We start from the raw sequence: 22622 nt of genomic DNA on the forward strand, positions 1-22622 counted from the left end.
CTCCCCTCCTCAACTTATTTCGTTAAATACTATAAATGTAGACACATCCAAAAATAGATCACTTAAGAAAGGCACTCTGCCGAAACAGCTGTAGAGATAATATATAACAAATTTTGTGAAAGTTTTGAAAACAAAATATTTTAAAGAAAATCTTATTATGCAAAAATATATTTATGTACTGATATGTACTTAAATAAGTAATTCCAAATATGGCATTAAAACAATTATCCAGAGACGTTTGGCTATTTTAAGAGTCCATTTATTTCTATCGTTTTGACGCATTGTCAATTTAAATCACAATTATTTCATTTAAAACTTATACCCTCATCTGCTAAGCGCTGCGCATTTCTGCATTTTTTGGACAACTCAAAAGTTGTCAAAGAAGATAAGCTGTTTAAGATAATGTTCATTGTAGATCATTACAGATAAGTATTTAAAACATCTATGTATCCTTTTTAAAACCTCGTGATTGACGAAAGTCTTATGCTTTTCAAAGGAAGAATATCATTTCGTCAGTATATTCCTTCAGAGAGGCATCGATTTAGGATACAAATATTTATTATTGTGGATTGCGAAATGGGCTATATACTTAATATATTTCTAAATACAGGTGCTACAACAAAAATAAAGAAAATCTAGGAATTTTCGACAACATAGTAACAACTTTGATGGAGCTTTATTTTAAAAAGTTTTCTGATGTGGAACAATGAGATCAAATAGAACGTTTATGCCGAGATTTGAAAATATTGAAAAAGGTTAGGTAGACTATTTTTTAAATAAAACTTTACTGGTTTAAAAATGGAAAAATAAAAGAAAGAATAGAATAAAAGAAGAGAAACAGGCTATAATTGTAAACCATGTAACGTAGCACTATGTGTTATTGGATGCATTGAATGATACCATACGGTACTAAATTGTTTTGCAATTTTTTTTGTTAATAAAATGCATTTTGATAAATAAATTATTGATTTGCTTATTAAAAATTATTTATTTCCATACATATACTTAAAATAATAAAATATAATAAAAAGCACGTCGGCTGCAGCCCAGCGAGCACAGCCGCGTAAAATCAGTACGGTCCTGAAAGGGTTAACAAAAAAAGTGATAACAAATAAACTGAGTAAAATTAGAACACGAGCAGAAGAACAACACGGTTTTAGGTCGAAAAAATCATGCACCGATTATATATTTATAATAAGACAAGTTCAAGAGAAATCATTAGAATACAACAATCCGGCATATCTATGTTTCGTGAACCTTAAAAAGGTATTTGACTAGGTAAAACTAAAGGAAGTTATCCACTTATTGTACGCAAGAGACATACCTTAAGGAATAATCAAAACGATCGAAAATATCTACCAAAACAACAAAATAAAAGTTACAGTAGAAGAAGAACTAACTAACCCAATTGAAGGTGGCAATGGGATAGGACTAAGAAATTTTCTCAGTTCTTTATCGTTCAACGTCATCATGGATAAAATAATAAAAAAAGTAAGAATTTAAAGAAGATACCAGACAAGAGAAAAACAAATTGAAATAAACTGTTATGCAGACGACACAATGCTACTCTCTCAAAGTGAAAATGATCCAAAAATAACAAAATGTATGGTTATAGCAGCAAATTTACTAAGATGTGTATTAGAGCTGAAAGGTCAGAAAATGGCACTAGTGATGGAGTTTAAATATCTAGGCATCACACTATCTATTTACGAAAAACTCAAAAGAGAAGTGGAAGACAAGTGAGTAGAGCAAACAGAACTGCAGTTTGCCTGAATGAAAAAATAAGAAGAAATGAAAATATTAGGAAATAAATAAAAGGCCGAATTTACAAAACAGTCATCAGATCAATAACGGCAGAATCACAATCTGGTATAGAGAGGACGAAAATAATGTCAGAAACAACAGAGATGAAAACTATTAGAAAAAATTGATGGTAAGACATGGTAAGACATATGTTACAGAGCTAAAGGTACAGATATTCGACGTAGATGCAAGGTTGAGAACATCAGGGACTTCGTAAGAATAAAACGATCTTTAGTTCCACAATAAAAAGAAGATCAGTAGGAAGACCACGAAAACGATGGAACGACAACTTAATAGAGGCATAGTAAAAAACAGGCAATATCATGTTTATATAAAAAGAAGAAGAGGAAAAAAAATGATAGCTGATCTTATCGCAGATTTACAATTGTTGTTTCAGTTTCATAGAAATCTTGCTGTCACAAACAAACCACTTACTTCCTTTCACTTTATCCATCCAGCTTTAACACTACTTTTTGCATCTATATTTTCCCCTATTACTCTGTAATGTGACACGCAGTAATGAGAATCGCCTAATAAACAATGTATTTTGGGAAATACCGGATAGAATATGATCTGTAGGAGGGCCTAGAAATATATGGAAAGATGCAGTCAGAGAGAACCTGAAGAAAATGGGAGTGAGACAGTGGAAAAAAGTAGCACAGGACCAACAAACATGGAAGGCAATAGTAAACATAGCAAAAACTCGTAAAGAGTTGTAACACCGTTAATGATGATATAATGATAACTCTGTAATACCGGTTCTAGATACTTAAAACTATAAATTTTCACAAATATATCAGCGTATAAAAAATCATTTTATTTTTAATGGTATCTCCATCTTTAAATTAACATTGCAAATACTATATTTTTATCCTATTTAAGTTTAAAGCCATCCTCTTCACAAATTTGTGTCCACTGTTTCAGTTTTTTTTCTGAATACATTTCAGTATTGTCTGATAACACTACACCATCAGCATATCAGCGCTAGGGAATATTACCCCTAGTAACCCCATAATTATACTTTTGTGTACAACTATTGCTATATTTCTTTTCATTATTTTGAATCACTATCCAGTCACTAAAAGAGACGTACTTTTTACAGATACAAAAGAAATTTATTAATAGATGCATTTGAAAATATTATCAGAAATATAACCTGGACCAATACAATAAACAATATACAGTGTGTCCGTAAAGTATGGAATAAATTCGATATTTCCTTAACGAAAACCTTTTTTAAAAAAATCTAAAACACGTCGACTTTTATATTTAATGTTCTACATTTTACAATAAAATTTCATTATACAAGGTGATACACATTACAGTGATGACGTCATCGACTCTTTTTTTTAAATGTAACACCCTGTATTTTAGGACATTTTTAGATCGATAAAAATGAGCTGGTTTCAACAAAGCATAATACTCGGGTATAATTGATATAATTTGAAAGATATGCGCTTAGAAAATAAATTATTTATTATCAATTCTAGCCTACTTCTAGTTTTTGGTAAACTGTAATTATTTTTAGTAACGTTTAATAACAATTAAGTATTACAATAATTGTATTAATTCGTGAATGTTCTGTATTATTGCTAAGAATTAATTTTAAGTAGAAATTAATTTGAGTGTAAAGCAAAGAATTAAAATACTCATTATGATTGGGTATGGAGACAAATCGCGAACTCAGATGGAAGTGTGTAATTTATTTAATGATAAATATCCAGAAATACCAATCACGCAGTCAACAGTAAGTAAGATTGAAAAGGAATTTCGAGAAACTGGTGCGGTTGAAAATGCACGCAAATCAGGTTGTCCCTTTGTAAATTATGTTACAACATTAGATGTTCTACATGCTTTTGAAGAAGATGCGCACACTTCTGTTCGTAATGTTAGTAGTGATCTCGATGTTTGCAAAACAACGGTACAAAAAGTAATAAAATTTGAAAAATGGCACCGCATTACATGCACACTTGCATCTAAATTATTGGAATTAAACGAGGATGATCCACATAAAAGAATACAATTTTACAGAAATAAAGATGGATAACAGCCACCGAAACCCTCTCTTGGTTCACAATATAATTTTTTCGGATTAGGCTACATTCAAATTAAATGGCGAGGTCAATCGTCAGAATTGTAGATACTGGGCAAAAGAAAACTATAACTGGATGCGGGAACATCATACATAATACCCGCAAAAGGTTAACGTATAGGCTGGCATTGTAAGAAATGAAATCATTGGACCCTACTAGTTCGAAGGTAATTTAAACGGACCAGCATATAACCTTTGGATTATTTTATGTGGGGTCATTTAAAGAATGTTGTTTATAAAACGAAACCTGCAAATATTGGAGACTTAAAAACAAGAATTCATAAAGAAATAAACAATATTTCTCAAGAAACCATAAACAAGGTTCTACAAGAATTTGTACAACGTTTGGATTACTGTCAATTACAATAAGGGCAACAATTCGAACATTTAAGATTAAGTCATGTATTAATTACTGGATTGCTTGAATTAATTAACTAAAGTTATTTATTATAATTTATTTATAATTTATTAATATTATAAATCAATAAAAATTAATTTTCTAAGCGCTAATCTTTCAAATTATATCCGTTAGACCCCCAGTATTATACTTTTTTAGAATCAGCTCTTTTTATCGATCTAAAAATGTCCTAAAATACAGGGTGTTACATTTAAAAAAAGAGCCTATGACGTCATCACTGTAATGTGTATCACCTTGTATAATGAAATTTTATTGTAAAATGTAAAACAATAAATTTAAAAATCGACGTGTTTTAGATTTTTTAAGAGGCTTTTCATTTAGGAAATATCAAATTTATTCCATACTTTACGGACACACTGTGTAGTAGTGGACTAGTAAAATAAGAATAAAAAAAATATTAAAATAAAAGAGTATGAAACTGACAACTACAGTTGCACTGAAAAAACCATTAAATAAATGAAATCCGAAGCCAAATTTAGAGGTTTATCAGTCAATCAATTTTAAAAAGTGTAAACGTTTAAATATTTATCAGTTCTGGTGAATCGGATAAATGATAGAATATAAATGAAAACACGAATTCTAACAGGAAAGCGTGCTATTAAAACAAAGTACTCAAAAGTAATTCAGAGACAAATAGACAATCAATTAAAAGTATGTATATTCAGGTTTTCTTTTATTTAACTTTATAGTTGCTTTACCTATGTAGATGTTGATAAGCTCTCCGGCGATCCGCCGATGTCTAGGAAGAAATAAAGAAAAGTTTTCGTCTCGTTTTAAGTCTAAAACATCTCCCAGATAGGGAATCGAAATGGGTTTGACTTGAATTTTTCCTCCGACAGCTTCCTCTCCAAATTTACTAACAATCTGAACGCCAACATTTTTGTATTGGTCAGGCTAAAATAATATATAATATAGACACGAAATAATAACATACAAATTCTTGGAAATTATATATTAAATTACCGTTGCATAGTGATTAAGTTGGACGTATTTAAAATAGCTGGTTAATTAATTTGAATAATAAATAATGGAATATAATATATGTAATTAAACTTTGAAAAATTAAAGGCAAATATTGAGCACAATTTTAATAATCAAATCTTGCCCAAGTACTTTCGCTTTCTACAGTATCTTCAGGGGCATTTCGTCAAATTTGGGCTATCCAGCAAGCGCAGAATGTAATAAACATGAAATTGAAACATAAATTGTACATAACACTACACTTAAACAAGGACAAACAGTTTAAAATTATTTAAAATATTCTACGCTACATTATTGTCATTGGAACTCATTGGAATCTAGACAAATACCTTTAAAGGCCAACCTTGAAACAGTAGCAGTAACCATAAAAACTCTCAAACTTATTAACATCAGTAACATTTATTTTCCACGGAATACTGGTATAAGTCTAAACGAGAACACTCATATTATGTATCAAATCCCATCGCTTAAGATTATAATGGGACATCTAAATGGACACAATTCACTTTGACAAACTGTCATTAATAACACTAATATTACCATGCTTAACGATGACTTTCCAACAAGATTTGATTCTTTTACTGGAAACACTAGATGTATTGACTTATCTCTTGCATACCCTTCTTTAGTACAAAACATAAGTTAGGAATCTAGTACACAATTGTATGAAAGCGATTATTTTCTCACGTTGATACATTTCGAAGACAAACAAGAAATTTAACCTCATACTAGATGGAATACGGAAATAGAGGATTGGTTAGCGTATACACAATTTGTGGAAAATCAATTAAATTATTTTTCAGATCCGTCTCCAAATGACAGTATAAACGACCTAGTAAATAAATTTTTCTCCATAGTACTTTCCATAGCAGATCATTTCATCGGAAAAAAGAAAATAGTAAGAAATCGTATAGGAGTACCGAAGGAGTAGTATGAGTAGTGAAACAATCACTAGAGCTTTCGATAGATATAAAAAACAAAAAACATAAAAAAATCTCCTGAAATATCAGATGTTAAGAGCTTTTAGTAGAAAATTTGTAAAAGAATCAAAAAAGAAATCGTGGAAAAATGTTTATTAACAATAAACAGTTCTACCCCAGCGCACTAGTTTGTAAACAAATTAACAAAATTTCGGGACGCGACACAAACTCTTTAATACGATATTTAGAATTTAATAAAAAAATTTATACATGTAGATCTGAAGAAGAGTTAACTGAATCTAAATATTCTATTAAAAACTCTGGTCCTGCTCCAGGTGATATTCCTATTTATTTCCATAAAAATTTGCCTAAATATGGAACTGCGTGTTTACTATATAACAATATATGACCTGAAGGTGTGTTTCCAAAGACTTGGAATAATATTTACACACTACCTATCCTTAAACCTAGTAAACCACGTTCAGACCAAAAGCAAAGTGCTCAAAAAATTAACCATCCAACTCCTTATTTGAATACTAGAACAAAGATCTGTTCTATCTAAAAAAGAGTCGATTTTGTAAAGATAGATCAACTCTAGACAACCAAGTTGACCTTGAGTCCTAAATACTAAAGCGCTAGTCAAAATCAAAGCTGCATAACGGTATTTTTTGATATAACCAGAGCATTTGATACAGATTGGCGCCATGAAATAATTAAAACTTTACAGAATTTACATATACAAGAAAATATTCTAAAAATTATCACAAACTTTTTAAAAAAGCGAAGATTCCAAGTAAAACTAGATTATTTCATTTCTATAACAAGCATACAGGAAAATTGTATCCCGCAAGGATCATCCCTCTGTACCTCTCAGGATATTGATATGAACAGTATTATGGAAAATGATACTCCACCAGTAAACAGTGGGCTGTACGAAGATGATCCATAATTTATTGTAAAAGAAGAAACATAGAAATAATTAAACAAACTTTACAAAGTACTATTTCTGCATTAGAAAAATGGTCAATCAAATCGAAAATGAAATTTTGTTCCAACAAAAGTAAATGTATCCATTTCAGCAGAAAATGTAATGTTAGTATTCCAGAACTTACAATCTTTAATAAAAAAATAGAATATGTTGATTGTATCAATGTTCTTGAAATTAATTTTGACAAATTTTAAATTTTAAGCAACATATTTACCATCTTAAATAATATTGTCAACAATATTTGAACATAATGAAAGTTCTATCTACTAAAAATTAAGGATATTATTAAAATATTAAATACTAATAAATCAACGCAGATTATGGCTTACGCTGACGATCTGGATTTGATCGCACGTACTACACGAGGACTTAAAGAGATGACTTCCACCTTCTTGACAGCCGCACAAAATATGGGCCTTAAAATAAACGAGAAAAAAACCAAAATGTTAGCATCTATTCCAAATAACAGAGATAGAGCTAGAAACGCCGAAGAAAACTTCAGTATAGACCAATATAATTTTGAGGTAGTAAATAAGTTTACATATTTGGGTTCTCTCATAACAAACGATAATGACACATCTGAAGAAGTAAAACGGAGAATACTGCTAGCAAACAAATGTTATTTTGGACTAAGCAAGCAGTTAAAAAACAGAAATTTAAACCAAACTAATAATATATAGAACACTCATCCTACCAGTGCTGACATATGAGTCAGAAACATGGACCATCTCCAAAACAGACGCAAATCTTCTGCTCGTCTTCGAAAGGAAGATACTAAGAAGAATAATGGGCGCATTCTGTGAGAATGGTATTTGGAGAAGGCGATATAATTTCGAATTGTACGAGAAGTATAAAAAAATAGTAAATGGTAGAGATGTAATATCCTTCATAAAAATAGGTAGGCTTAGATGGGCTGGACATGTGTCAAGAGCAAATGAAAATTACCCACCCAGACGAACTCTATTATCGGTCCCAGTGGGAAATAGGAGTAGAGGCAGACCACGACTGAGATGGAGGGACGGTGTGGACGAGGACGCAAGGAAAATCGGCGCGGCAAATTGGCAACGGTTGGCGATGAACAGAAACGACTGGCGAAATAGACTGGGGAAGGTCAAGGCTCAACTAGAGCTGTAGCACCACTGATGATGATGATTAAAATATCCTATTACCAGCCTCATATATAAAAGCCTCATTAGATCTAAACTCGATTAATGATCACTAGTGTATGGGTCTACCAATCAATTACTTTTAAATAGTTGCAAACAATCCAAAATGCTGCTGTATGAATAGCCTTATGAGCTTTTTATATCACACTCACAGATAGCTTACTATGTTTAGTAGGAGAAATGCCTCTGGAACTAAGAAGACAATATCTTAGCTTAGCCAATGTTCGGTAAGGGTTTTAACAGTTTAAGTAAACAACATATTTTCATTGAATACCCGGTACTTTCAAATGAGAGGAAAAAGTGTAACCTACAGAGAACGCTACGTGAGTGTCTAGAATAGAAATTTATGTATGTTAAAATCAGTTTATATTATGTTATTATGTATCCAGAAAAGTAAAAAAAAGTAATAAAGAGCTGCGCTGATAACCTCATATGTTATTAGCGCGCCTTAAACGAAAATAAAAAAAAAAATTAAATATTACCATTTATTTAAGTATTAATAGAAAAATCGTTAGAATGAATCGTTAAGACCAATATTCATAGTCTTCAAAAAGATGTTTAATTCAATTAAATACTGGGCACTTGAGGAAAAACAACAACTCAAGAACTGAAACTGATTGGAATAATATTCCGTTAAAAACTCAATCAATGTGCATACATTTACATCTATATAGAAATAATAATTAATAAATGGCTAATAATGAATATATTGAACTCTCTTTTTAATTAATTTTCTTAAAAATATTTGTTAAAATATAGGTCTAACCAAACTTTGTATTGACAATATCAAACCATAATTGAGAAAGGTGAAAATACTACTTAGCAAACATGATGCTGTGTATATATTTACCAGACACAATAAAAAGCAACTGAATAAAAAACATATCAAAAGTAAGATACATGACAAAAAAAGTAACAAAATTAAAATCTGAGTTGGTGGGACACATTGCAAGACGAAAGGATAGCAAATTGAATAAAAAAATATTTAAAGGACCTAAAAAATACTGACAAACAAGAGGAAATTCAATAAGTCACCCAACAGCATAAAAGATGGCGATGGAAATCTTATCTCGGAGCCATCAACGATCTTAGAAACATGGAAATCATACATAGAAAAATTATTTGCATCTGACAGGACTGATGATCACCTATATGGAGAAGGAGAAACAGGACCTTCAATCCTTAAATCGGAGTACATTTATTACAATCCCGAAGAAACCAAATGCCCAGATCTGTGATGACTACCGGCTTATAAGCTTGATTAATCATGTCACTAAAGCGTTCACTAAGATCATTCATAGAAGAATATATGATAAATGTGAGTCAAATATTGATAGATCGCAGTTTGGCTTTCGGAAAGCACTTGGAACTAGAGAAGCAATTTTCGTATAGAGACGTTGATAAGGACGTGTATTTGTGCTTTGTGGATTTTAGAAAAGCATTTGACAATGTCAATCATGAACAATTGATAGATATTCTGCGAAAGACAGGTATTGACGACAAGGACATTCGAATTGTGGCAAACCTATACTGGGGTCAAACAGCAAGAGCAAAAATTGGCAACGAACTCACTAAAAGTGTGCAGATCAAAAGAGGTGTCCGTCAGAGTTGTATATTATCCCCACTCCTATTCAATATTTATTCCGAAGAAATATTTAATAAATGTATGGAAAATGTAAATGAGGGCATAAAAATAAACGGCGAGTTAACGAACAATATAAGATATGCCGACGACACGGTGATCCTTGCCAGCACCATAGACGAATTACAACAGGTAATGGAAAGAGTTTATTCAGCTAGTGAGGAATACGGCCTGAGCCTCAACTTCAAGAAGACAAAGTGGATGCTGATAAGCGGGAAGCAACAGCCTGTTCGACAGTTACGGATAAGTAACATACTAATTGACCAGTAGAATCTTATGTGTACCTTGGCACCAACGTAAATGCAAAATGGGAACAGGCCACAGAAATTAAGGCGAGAATAGAACGAGCTAGAGCAGCATTTAGCAATATGAAAAAGCTCCTCATAAGCAGGGATTTGTCTCTTCCCCTAAAACTACGTCTAGTTAAATGCTACATTTTTCCGATCTTACTGTATGGTGTCGAGGCCTGGACGCTGACGGAGACGCTCACGAGAAAACTAGAAGCATTCGAAATGTGGGTGTACCGACGCATTCTTCGTATATCCTGGACCGAACATGTCACCAACACAGAGGTAATCCAAAGAATCGGAAAGGAGAAAGAAATCGTGAATACAATTAAACAAAGAAAGCTTGAATATCTAGGCCACATATTGAGACACGATAAGTACCGTCTACTGCAATTGATTGTCCAGGGAAAAATAGACAGTAACCGAGGGCCAGGCAGGAGAAGACACTCGTGGCTCCAAAATCTGAGGAAGTGGTTCGGGCTCACATCGGTCGAACTATTCAGAAGCGCCGCAAATAAGATCAGAATTGCCATGTTAATAGCCAACGTTCGCAACGGACAGGGCACTTGAAGAAGAAGACAAAATACTGCGAGAAAAGTTAGATTTTTTAAAAATATATTCGAGTAATATTTGAAATAGCTTTTAACGCTTTTTTAAAGTGTAGTACTATTTACTTGCTGCTTACATATTTTGACTAATGTATTAAAAAATACATTAACAGATCGTTAAGACTGAGAATATTTACACTGATAATACACTTGCATATAAATAGGTAAATGCTTGGCCTTAAAATATCCAGAACGTGAAAACTAGACTCTTAAAAATAGAAATATCCGAATGAATGAAACTAGAAATTACTCAAAACGTGCAGCTGAAGAGGTAGGCCATCCAGTAGATCAACCGACGGCATAAAGAAAAGTGCTGAAACTGGATAAAAAGGACACGAGAGTGAAAAAAACTTAGGGGGCAATGAACAATTTAGGTTTTTTAGATATATTCTTTTCTTCAGTTAATAGAAAAACATTTATTTAAATTTAAATAAGTTTACTTACCAAATATTCTGCAGGCACATCAAATATAGTTTTGTCATTACCTTTGGGCATAATACACAACTCTTTAGGCCTGTCAAATAATTTTACTAGGTTCTGGTTAGTCGCCATTGTGCTTTAGTAAAAGTAATGAGTTAAAAATATATTCCTATGTTCAAAATAACAGATTTATTATAAAAATTAGTTTTTGTAAATAAAATTGGGCTTTATATAAAGTTAAAAATGTGGTTTTTTGGTTAATATCAGGAAGCTAGCAATTATCTTGGTTGTTTTTAAAAACAAAAATAATTGTCTGTATGAAAATAAAGATAGGGTTTAATATTCGACGGTATCATACGCCATGAAAAATCGTAACAAAATAAGATTATCTATAAATAAAATCACCGAAACGTATTATTGACTCTAAAAAATAAATACCAATGTAGTAAACAGCGATTATTCGTAATTGGTAATTGTTGATCCGGCGTTAACCTTGCCCTTACCATCTTAACATGTGCTTTCTCATCTTAGCAGCAATGAGTTGATGCCCCACACATCACTTATTTATTTCTATCTTTCTACCTCTCTTATTTCTGCAACAGGCTTTCGCTATTATTCTTTCAACTTGGAAAATATACAGAATGGTTAGAAATTGTATATGTGCTTATTTTTGTGATTTTGAATAAATACATACTACGTTACATAAATATTTGCATAAGGTTTTGCCTTAAGATTTTACTAATCTAAATTAGTCATATTTAAGCGTTTAAACTACCGCGTAAAAGTTAAATTACACATTTAAAAGTTCTCCTGTAATTAGTGTGATTTAAAAAGTTATAAATACAGTTTAGGCCAATTTAAGAAGTCAACGAGTGAACAACTGGCTTCTTTTATTGGTAAGTCGATTTACTTTCAAGAACTTATATTAGGCTAGTCACACACACATACACACACAGCGATCAACCCTGTCCCTAGGAACATGTGTATACCATTGTACAGTAGCATCCACATGTCCGAAGATCAAACCGGTCACACTTCGCTATTACAGTGGTACCTGTCTGACCCCCAGGTTTTTGCTTCACTCCTCCTCAGCGTGTGACTTACGTGAGAAGGCTTATAATCTGAGCATTACTTTGGTTGCCCTGAGTAATAGAACACCCTTTGTTTATCTTGACTGTGGTTAGCCACCCATCTGTAGAGGTAGCACAGATATCGGTTTTTCTCCCTATTTGCTTTATTGACTCTATAGATGTTAATCTGACATGACTACGGGACTGAGGTCCCTAAAAAAGGTATGTGTTCCGAGCAGAGAGCCATCAACCTAAGTTGATGTCTCTTTTTCCGAAATATGTGTGTGTTCGGTTACTTAGCCGCCGATTTGGCAAAATAAATTTTGATCTCCTCGTCGGTTGAGCACCCGAACGAGCCCATGCTTGTCGCACATGACCTCGATGCTCAGTTTTCGCCACTGAGATCTTTTCCGACCTGCCTTGAGAGGATATGCTTAAGGGACTGTATAAAAGGTCTGACTGACTTTTTACACTTTGCTAATGACTTTAAGTTTTGCCTGATAAGATTTATTTATTCATTTGACATCAATAAAAATTGGGTATGCTATGATAGATGGTAATGGTTTTTTTTACTAACTCACCTAACATACAAGTGTGCGTGTGGTGGGGTGTTCATTCCCAGGTGTATACGGCCATCACACACCGGGTGGCTATCTTCGTATTCTGAATCCTGTGATTTGATATTTTGGCCGTATATGTACCGTCCTATCGTTTTCATCAACTTTTAGCTTACTATGTGGATGATTTCTTAGGCTGTTAAAGATTTCGTAGGCCTTTTATCCATTGTACGCAGGATTCTTTTTTGTTTTGAGTCTCTAAATAGGTATCTTAAAGGTACGTATTTGGGTACACTCAAGGCGTCTCTGATTATTTGATTTTGCGATGTTTGGATCTTCTTTCTATTGGCTTTACATGTATGGCCCCATGCCGCAGATGCATACTTCAGTATGGGTAGTATTATACTGTTTGCCATTCTGATTTTTGTTTAAAATCTTAATTTGCTTCTCCTGCCTATTAGAGGAGAGAGTTGACTCTTCAGCGCTTTCGCCTTATAGAAAGCTTGTTTAGTATACTCTGAATGTATTATTAATCCTAGATATTTAGCTTCGTTGCTCCATTCTATTTTGTGTCATTTGGCCAGTCGTTTCTGGTCATACATATTTAATATTTTGGCATCCAAAATATTAAATTTCAAATTATGGTATCTATAACATAAACAGCTCAACTTAGCCTCGCTACAGTAACTAAAACCCTACCGAAAAAAACCTATAACAGCAATATCATGTCCCAGTAGAACTCTGGCTATTGTTATGAACGCTCTTCCAGAAGTAGTGCTATTTAATTATGCCAAGGTCTTCTTCTTCTTCTTCTTCTTCTTCTTCTACTTCTTGGAGATCTTTCGATCTGTTTAATTCTGAAGCTGCCTCTGGTTAATTTCCTGGGAGATAGATTGCCAACTATCCCTCCATCTTTTAGGTGGTCTTCCTGGAGGTCTTGAACCGGGCGGGTTATTTTCTAGGGCAATTTTTGGGAGTCTATTCTCATCCATTCGTCTTACATGACTGTACCACATCCTTTTACGCTGCCTTCCCCATCTTACAATATCTTGAATTTTGCACTGCTCTCTAACGTTTGTATTTCTCACCCTGTCTCTTTTTGTTTTGCCCACTATTGTTCTTAGGGTTTCCATCTCGGCAACCCTTAGCATCTGTTTCGTTTTATTGGTATCTTCGCGCACTTCTATGCCATATGTCATGATCGGTGGTATGCAAGTCTTGTAGATTCTAATTTTACTATCTGTGCGCCCATACGGATTTGACCAGACTATCTCCCGCAGATATCCCGACAATGCGGATGCTTTGTTGATCTGACTCCTTAGGTCCTTTACTGGGTCGTGTCTGCTTGATATATCTATGCCCAGATATCTGAATTGCATCACCAGTTCTATGGGGTTGTTCTCAACCACTAACTTACATCTGAGCGGATCTTTTGCTATTGTCATACATTTAGTTTTGTGGCTATGCCAAGGTAATTGGCAAAATTGTTACTCCAAAAGAAATAACCGATGCTTCACGTATTTCCAACTAGCGTAGGCGCATATATTTTTCTTCCGTATCCATAGTAGATAATCTTCTAAAAACTTATCTATTTTTGTTAGAAATCAAAGAATAAAAAAAAAGTTACAATGAAGTAAACACTTCTTTTTGTAAAATGGTATAAAATTAATTATTAAAATTTTTAAAAATTTTCCATAATGGATTTATAAATTTTCAGAACATTTGCGATGCTATCAGATTATCCTCAGTGAAAAACGTCTACAAATATAGTATTTGGAACTAGCCACATGACGAGGTCAGATAACCCTTAAATTACATAATTTAAATAACCAACATTATAATTATAAAAACATTAGGTTGATGATACAGGATTACATTCTTTTAGGGAACGTACAACTTCCCAGCTCAAAAAAGGAAACCTTATGCCCTGAGAGGTAACAACCAACGCAGTTGCTTGTTCTCCATTATCTCAGCAGCTAAGACTCACATTGGCAAAACAACATTCTCTACAAATCATAAGGCAATTTCTTGGTAGAACTCTTCTTGTGAAGAGGCGATTCGTCTATCCAAACAATATTTATATAAGTAACAAAAAAAACCGAAGCCTTAAAAATGTAAGAAATTACAAAAGATTTTAAAGCCAAAGCCAAACACGTAGTAAAAAAAAAGCAAAAAATCATCCTGGCAAGATTACGTATCACTCATTAACGAAAATTCCAGCCAACTTTGGAAAAAAATACGAAAAATTTACTTAAATAAAAATTTTACCAATAACTGGAGACCTGCCGTCTGACAGACTACAGCATAAAGAATTTTTAACACCCTGTACAAATAACTTCGCCCATCGGCACATCACTTCATCTATTCTTTATATTATTCGTTGACTATTAGTGACCCGACTTAGGTACATAAATACGCATATTCGGAAAAGTTATTTTAGATTACATTTTGTTTCATTGAAAACGTCGCGTATTTGTTACAATCATGAACGGTCGATAAAAAAAATCCGTTTTACCAATGCTGATTTTTAAGATACAGCTTTGAAGTGGTTTGGCGAATTAGATAGTGACGCTAGTGATGTTGATCAAGTACAAGATGATGTTTATATGGAATCTAATAGCCAGGCGGATTCAGACATTTATATGGAAAGTGATGAAGAAAATATCTCGGAAGAAAATATAGTTGAGACTAATAATCAAACATATTTCTACGAAAAAAACCGATTCAGGTGGTGTAAATCTGAAGTTCGATCAGTATCTCGTACAAGGAAACATAATTTAGTACCAAAAATTCTCATCCTAAAAACAAAAGCACGAAGTCTTGGAGAGGAAGGTGATCCTCTAAAGGTATGACAGTTATTGTTTGACGAAAATATGTTATTATGTGTTATTCAGTGGACCAATCATAAATTGAATTTAATGAAAATAAAGTATAATGATCCAAATAAACATGACCTCAAGGATATTGACATTACGGAGATGAAAGCTTTCATAGGACTCCTCGTATATTCTGCGATATTCAAATCGAACCATGAGAATATAAAAAAGCTTTATGCAATAGATGGAACTGGCAGGGAAATTTTTAGAACTATCATGAATCAAAAGCGTTTTGCAGTCGTTTTATCAGCTCTTCGTTTTGATTATCCAGATGATCGAAAAGAAAGAAAAAAACATGATCCAGTAGGAGCAGTTTCTTATATATTCAATTCTTTTATAGAAAATTGTCAAAACGCATATGATCTAGGTCAATCGGCAACTGTTGATGAAATGCTTGTCAGTTTTAGGGGAAGGTGCCGTTATAAAATGTATATGCCTAATAAGCCATGTAAGTATGGCATGAAAATTATGGCTCTTACTGATGCAAGAACCAGTTATCTCTATAACGGGTATAGATACTGTGGCAAAGACACGGATGGCTTAAGTCTTTTACCCGAAGAAAAAAATTACTCAAAACCAACACAAGCAGTCTTGCGATTAACTAAACCTTTAATTGGCAGCAACAGAAACATAACTGCGGACAACTGGTTTTCGTCATTAGAGCTAATAGATGTTTTGCAGAAAAATAATCTTACGTATGTAGGAACTTTGAAAAAGAACAAACGTGAAATACCTCCGTCATTTTTGGCAAATAAAACCAGAGAACCTGGTTCTAGTGTTTATGGATTTAGAAAAGAGTGTACAATGGTATCTTATGTGGCCAGAAAAAACAAAGCTACAATTTTAATATCATCAATACATGATAGAGCTTGTAATGATTCTTCAATAAAAAAACCAGAAATAATTTCATATTATAATGCCAACAAAGGAGGTGTAGGCTGCATGGGCGAAAAATGTGCTAAAAGTTCGTGTAGTCGAAGAACTCGCAGATGGACTCTTGCTGTTTTCTTTCGTATAATAGATATTTCTATTGTAAATGCATAAATACTGCACCAAAGATACAAAAAAAATTCTAAAATTCAAGAAAAATCTGCTTTTGCTAAAATATTAGCAAAATAATTAGTAGAAGATCATATGAAGCGAATAATGGGTAATTTTCATGTACCGCGGCTAATTCGTGCTAGTATAGCGAATATTCTTTGACTTCCTGAGAATAACCGAGTATATCATAACAAGCCATTAGTACTAGAGAAGCGAAAAATATGTTATTTGTGCCCTCGCCAGAAGAACCATATGACAAAATACCTTTGTGGCCGATGTAGAAAACCTGTGTGTCTTCAGTGTACGAAACCAATTTGTACCAATTATTGTATGTAACTTTTACAGTAGTTGCTGGACATTTTTTTCAACTTCAAAATAATCTCGCGAGTAAATTTTTACATAATCCAGTATGTGTTAGTGCCTTTTAAATTAAAATACTTACTTGATGTATATTTATTTTTTCACTGTAATGAAAAGTAAACAATTTGACTGTTACGAACTGTAAATGATTAGCAGTTAGAAAGTCGTAGTTATTTTTTTATGTTCTGAGAATATTTTGAGTTTCTTTACTGTGTTCAATTGCAAATACAAACAGCTTTTAGAGTACTATTAAATATATTAAAAAAGTTTGTAAGTTTAGTTCTTATCCCCTCTCCTACATTGTAGTCTGTCAGACGGCATGTCTCTCTGTGTGTATTAAAATAGGGTCTCTCCAGTTAAGGGTTAATACATCACTACACATGAGCTTTTTTTATTTACAAACTCGCATCAGCCTGTAAGGCTATTAGCGAAAAAAGAAAAAGTATTAACAATAATTGAATAGCGTACCAATTAAATTTTGTATAAATAGTTTATTGCTTTTATATATTGAATAATCACTTTGGCACCGCACTTTAAGAATAGCTCTCTCAAAATCTCCGGAATTCCAAATTTACATCTTTCCACACTGTGTAACGGGCACTCCACTACAAGGTGTTTTACTGTTAGCGGAGTCTCGCAAGCATAACAACTCATATGCATTTCATATGTTAACCATTTTGGTGTGGAAATATGATTTAAGATCTGTCGCTGGAGTTTTTGGATAGAACTCAATAGTTGTGTACTCTAAGGCTTTTCGTGCATATTTATCCGCCAGATCGTTTCCCGTGATTCCAATATGAGATGGCACCCACAGGAAAGCAATGTTTCTGTGATTTAGGTTGTGCAATTCTTGTCTAATGAGTTTGGCAACAGGATGGGAAGAATAGATTTTTGAGATGATTTCTAGAGAACTTAGTGAGTCAGTAATGATTAAGAAGTTAGTTTCAGGACATTTTGTAACGTGACATATGGCTTTATATATTGCAAAGAGTTCTCGTGCTAAAATAGTATAAGTCTCCGCTAGTTTATATTTCTTTATTTCATCCTTTGTTACAAAGGCAGATGCTACACAACGTTCTGTTCTACATCCATCTGTGAATAACTTTTTGAAGAAAGAAAATTGAGAAATTAAGGTTTGATATTTAGAATTAAATAGATGACGATTGCTTTCTTTCTTATTTTCTGATAATAGATCCAAATTTATGTGAGGAGAAGATATTAGCCAAGGAGGGGAAATTGGCATCTTGATAGGATAGATTTCGGGGACTTTAAGGTTTAATTAATTTATGATTCGTCTGCAGCTTTCGTAAAATTGAATGTGGGTTTTTGAACATACGAGCTTGTTAATAACACTTTTGCCAAACATTTCAAATAGAAGTTAAAAAATAAAAATAATCACATTATTTTGTCTTATCATGAAATATATCCACACAGAAATAATCTGATATCATCTGAATACAGAAGATCTCTTAATTTCGCTTTCACTATCCACGATCTAATACCTGCCTTGGCCAATATCAGAAACACTGCAGCTTATCCTGATGATATTCCTTATACATTTCTAAAGCATTTTTTTATCTATGGTCTTAATAAACTCCTAAATTTATACAATCTAACTTTTAGTTCACATAAATTTCTATCTCAATGCAGGTCTATTATAATACCAATACTCAAGCCAAATCAGCCAACTCTTATAAACTGACGGGCCAAAAAAGTGGCCACCCTATAAATTTCCGAAAATAAAAATTTATTGGAAGTTTTATGCACTGTGTCATATTGTATACTCAACGTATTTTATTTTTAAAACAAAAAATGGCCATTATTGTTTGATTCCTTAGCATAATTTATTTAATTAGAAGGCTACAAAAGAAAATAGTGCAATATCGAAACGAATTACAAACGATAAAAATTACGAGTGAATTTTAACAAAATTGTCTAATATCAGATATTATGCATACATTTGGAAGGGAAAGGAACACATTTTGAATAAAAACTTAAGGAATACGTTCGTATTCTTCACGAAGCATGTTTTGAAGTTTTGCAACACTTTAGTTGACTTCTAACCCTACGATTAAGTTCATCCCAAAGATGTTCGATGATATTCAGATCGGCGCTGCAGGCTGGCCATTCTAGAATATTATTTCCTAATTCCCTCAAGTAATTTGTCACGATTCTTGCAGTATGCGCCCGTGCATTATCATGAATAAAGACGAAATTGTCGCCAACAAATTGAACCAAATGAAACTACTGCTTCTGCCAAAACATCCTTTATATACCGGTGGCCATTGATGAAAATAAGTTCAGTTCAAGCGTCAAATAAGATTTCAGTCCAAACCATGACACCACCATCGCTAAACTTTCTTCTCTGGGACATACAAGCTTGGGCATATCTTTCATTCCTACGTCTCCAAACCCTCTCTCGGCCATCGCCAGACTTTAAACAGAATCGCAATTCATCAGTTAAAAGAATTCTGCTCCAATCCTGTATATTCTAGTGTTGATGTTGTCGAGCAAAAATTAATCGATTTTCACAGTGTCTGAGTTATATTTCGGGAGCAATAGCCGGTCTTCTTGCTATTAGTCCTCTTTCATTGAGGCGTCTTCTAAGCGTTCTCCAACTTACATTCACATTTCAAACCTCCTGCAGACGGTCTCTTGCAGCAATTGCAGTGGAATGGCGAGTTCTTAAAAGTTCCATCACAATAAAACGATCATTTTTTTGCGACGTAACTTTTCTTCGACCTAAACCAGGTCAACGTGAGTATGTACCAATCTCTATATAGCAATGGAAAGCTCTCCGTACTGTAGTTCTCGGATACATAAACTCGATTTCTTCCGTCTTGTAGCAATACAATAATTCGAGCAACATCTACTGTAGATAACACCATATCTTAATTGTTCCCTAAGGGCCGGTTCTACAATGCGAGTATATACTGAGAATAAAGTTATACTTGGAATAACTTCATAAATGGTGTTCTACAAACAAAGAATAAACAAGGAATAAGATAATCGGAGTATATCTCTAGAATAACGTTATCCTTCCAAAGTTGAGGATTTCAGAAGGTACCAGCTCTGTTAAAAGAAGTGAGTAAGCTTAAGGAAAGTATAAAAATAAAATTCTACATAAGAAAAATGTCGCATCTGTTGCACCAGATATGAAGGATATTATTTCCGAAATGCTGGAGAGGCAAAATAGGGCTTTCAATATAATTATATTTAATGTTAATGAATCTGTTAAAAATAATCAATCGGAACGTAATGCAGAGGACAAACAAGCGGTACTAAATATTTTGACTGATTTTAATATTGACAAAAATAATATTAAACTATTTAGATTGAGAAAATTTGCTAACAGAACGAGACCCATTAAAGTAGTATTAAATACAGCTGAAGATGCTAAAACTGTTGTCAAAAATAAAAGATTAATTAAAGTGCCGGATGTCAGAATTTCCCTGGATCAAACAAAAGCCCAGCAAGAGTATTCCAAGAAAATCAAACTACAATTAGATGATATGGTTAAGAAAGGTGATAATTCTAAAACAATCAAATTCATTAATAATAAGCCTACAATAGTGGAAAAATACATGATTTTATCTCAAAAAAACTAGTAAGTAGCCCTAGTATATTATTTAATATTGATATTTTATATTTAAATGCACAGAGCTTGTTAAACAAAATGGATTAAATCAAGTTAAGTCTGCTGTGTTATTATCCTAAAATAATAATAGTGGTTAGTGAAGGTCGAGTTACAAGTGAAATTGAAGATTCTGAAGTTGCTTTGTGTGGGTATAAGAACTAAACCGAATCGCTAAAACTTTTGTTAAAGAAGATAATTTTTGGTGTAAATTTATTAAAGTAGATATTGGTTCTTACAAGATTGTTTTGGGTGGGATGTATCATTCACCTTCTATTTCTGATGCAGTATTTTTAGATAATTTAGAGCATATATTTGATGAATTATTTAAAAGTAATGTCAATTGTATTTTAAATGGTGATTTTAATTTGGATTTTTTAAGTACTAGCTTCTACACTCAGAAAATTAAAGCAATGTTTTTACAATGTCGCATTAAGCAGTTAGTAACGGAACCTACTAGAATTACGAATTTTAGTGAAACCTTAGTTGAATATGTTCTTGTTAATAATGATCTGGTTAGTTGTTTTGTTCATTAAACTCCCAAGTTGAGTGATCATTCAATAATATCGGTCAGTTTTAGTAATAGCTTTCAAAATTTTAATGTCTCTAGTAAACGTTACAGATGTCTTAACGAGGAAAAAATATATCAAATCCAAATGAATTTACTCTCTTCTGATTGGGATTTAGATTGTATTGATCTCAATACTATTTACAATGAAATTTTATCAAACAGTCAGTCTGTCATAAATAAAATAGCACCTACTCAAACATGTCAGATTAAAAGTAACATACCATGGTTTGATAATGAAGTTATTAGTAAAATTAAAATTAGGGACAAATTATACAAAGATTTTAAAACTGCTAACATAAGTGATAGAAACGCCAAATGGGAGGATTTTAAAAGAGCAAAAAATGTGGTAGTTAATATGTTAAAAGCAAAAAAAAAAACAATATTATTTTGATAAAATCGATAGGTATAAAAATAACTCTAGACTTATGTGGAAAACGCTAAAAACACTAATTAACAATAATTGTCAAAAATTCCCTTATCGCATTGAATTTAAGGTTCAGAATCAGTTATGCATTCTGAGTGACAAAGTTGAAATGGTGCGTCAGTTTGGTAAGTATTTCGTCTCTAGTATTCAGCAAACTGTTGAAACTATCGACTCTGAAGAATTATGGAGTTATGATAATCAGAATTTGTATCCTAGTATACATGAATTTCGGTTGCTGTCACTGAGTGACTCGGCAGTCATGGTCAAGTCGTTAGATAATAGGAGTAACATTAATGAAATACTAAACTCCAAAATATTAAAAGAGTTATTTGTAACTTGTGGTCACATTATCTTAAATTTTATAAATGCTTCTCTTAGATCATCAAAAATTTCAAATTTATTAAAAATCAGTACAGTTGTTCCAATACCAAAAATTAATAATACTATTAAGGCGGATGAATTTAGATCTAAATATACTTCCGCCCATTGAGAAATTATTAGAATTGGTAGTATATGATCAAGTCATGGATCACATTGATAAAAATGAAATCTCAATGAATACTCAGTCAGGTCTTCGGAAAAAGTATTCATCCGAAACTGCACTGCTTTTATTTATATTGTATTTAAATGATATAAACTTGTTTGTTAAATGTGATTTCGTTAATTTGTATGCAGATGACACCCTACTTGCATGTTTTGATTCAAACTTAGAAAATGCTGTATCTAAAATGAATTCAGCATTGCAGTCTGTTAATAAATATTTA

The 22622-nt window shown here is 32.7% G+C and overlaps 1 protein-coding gene across 1 annotated transcript in view; it reads right to left on the reverse strand.

The window, feature by feature from the left end:
- The window catches only part of LOC140443676 (phenoloxidase 1-like), a 34463-nt gene extending 22938 nt beyond the window's left edge, over nt 1–11525 (reverse strand). Inside the window, exons 1-2 of the mRNA XM_072535049.1 lie at nt 11350–11525; nt 5012–5207 (exon numbers count right to left, since the gene is read on the reverse strand). Of these exons, the coding sequence (XP_072391150.1) occupies nt 5012–5207; nt 11350–11457 (304 nt within the window). The 5' untranslated portion in view covers nt 11458–11525. The remainder of the gene's footprint in view (nt 1–5011; nt 5208–11349) is intronic.
- Nucleotides 11526–22622: the final 11097 nt, after the last annotated feature.

Source organism: Diabrotica undecimpunctata, chromosome 6, assembly GCF_040954645.1.
Source record: "Diabrotica undecimpunctata isolate CICGRU chromosome 6, icDiaUnde3, whole genome shotgun sequence".
NCBI classification, from domain to species: Eukaryota; Metazoa; Arthropoda; class Insecta; order Coleoptera; family Chrysomelidae; genus Diabrotica; species Diabrotica undecimpunctata.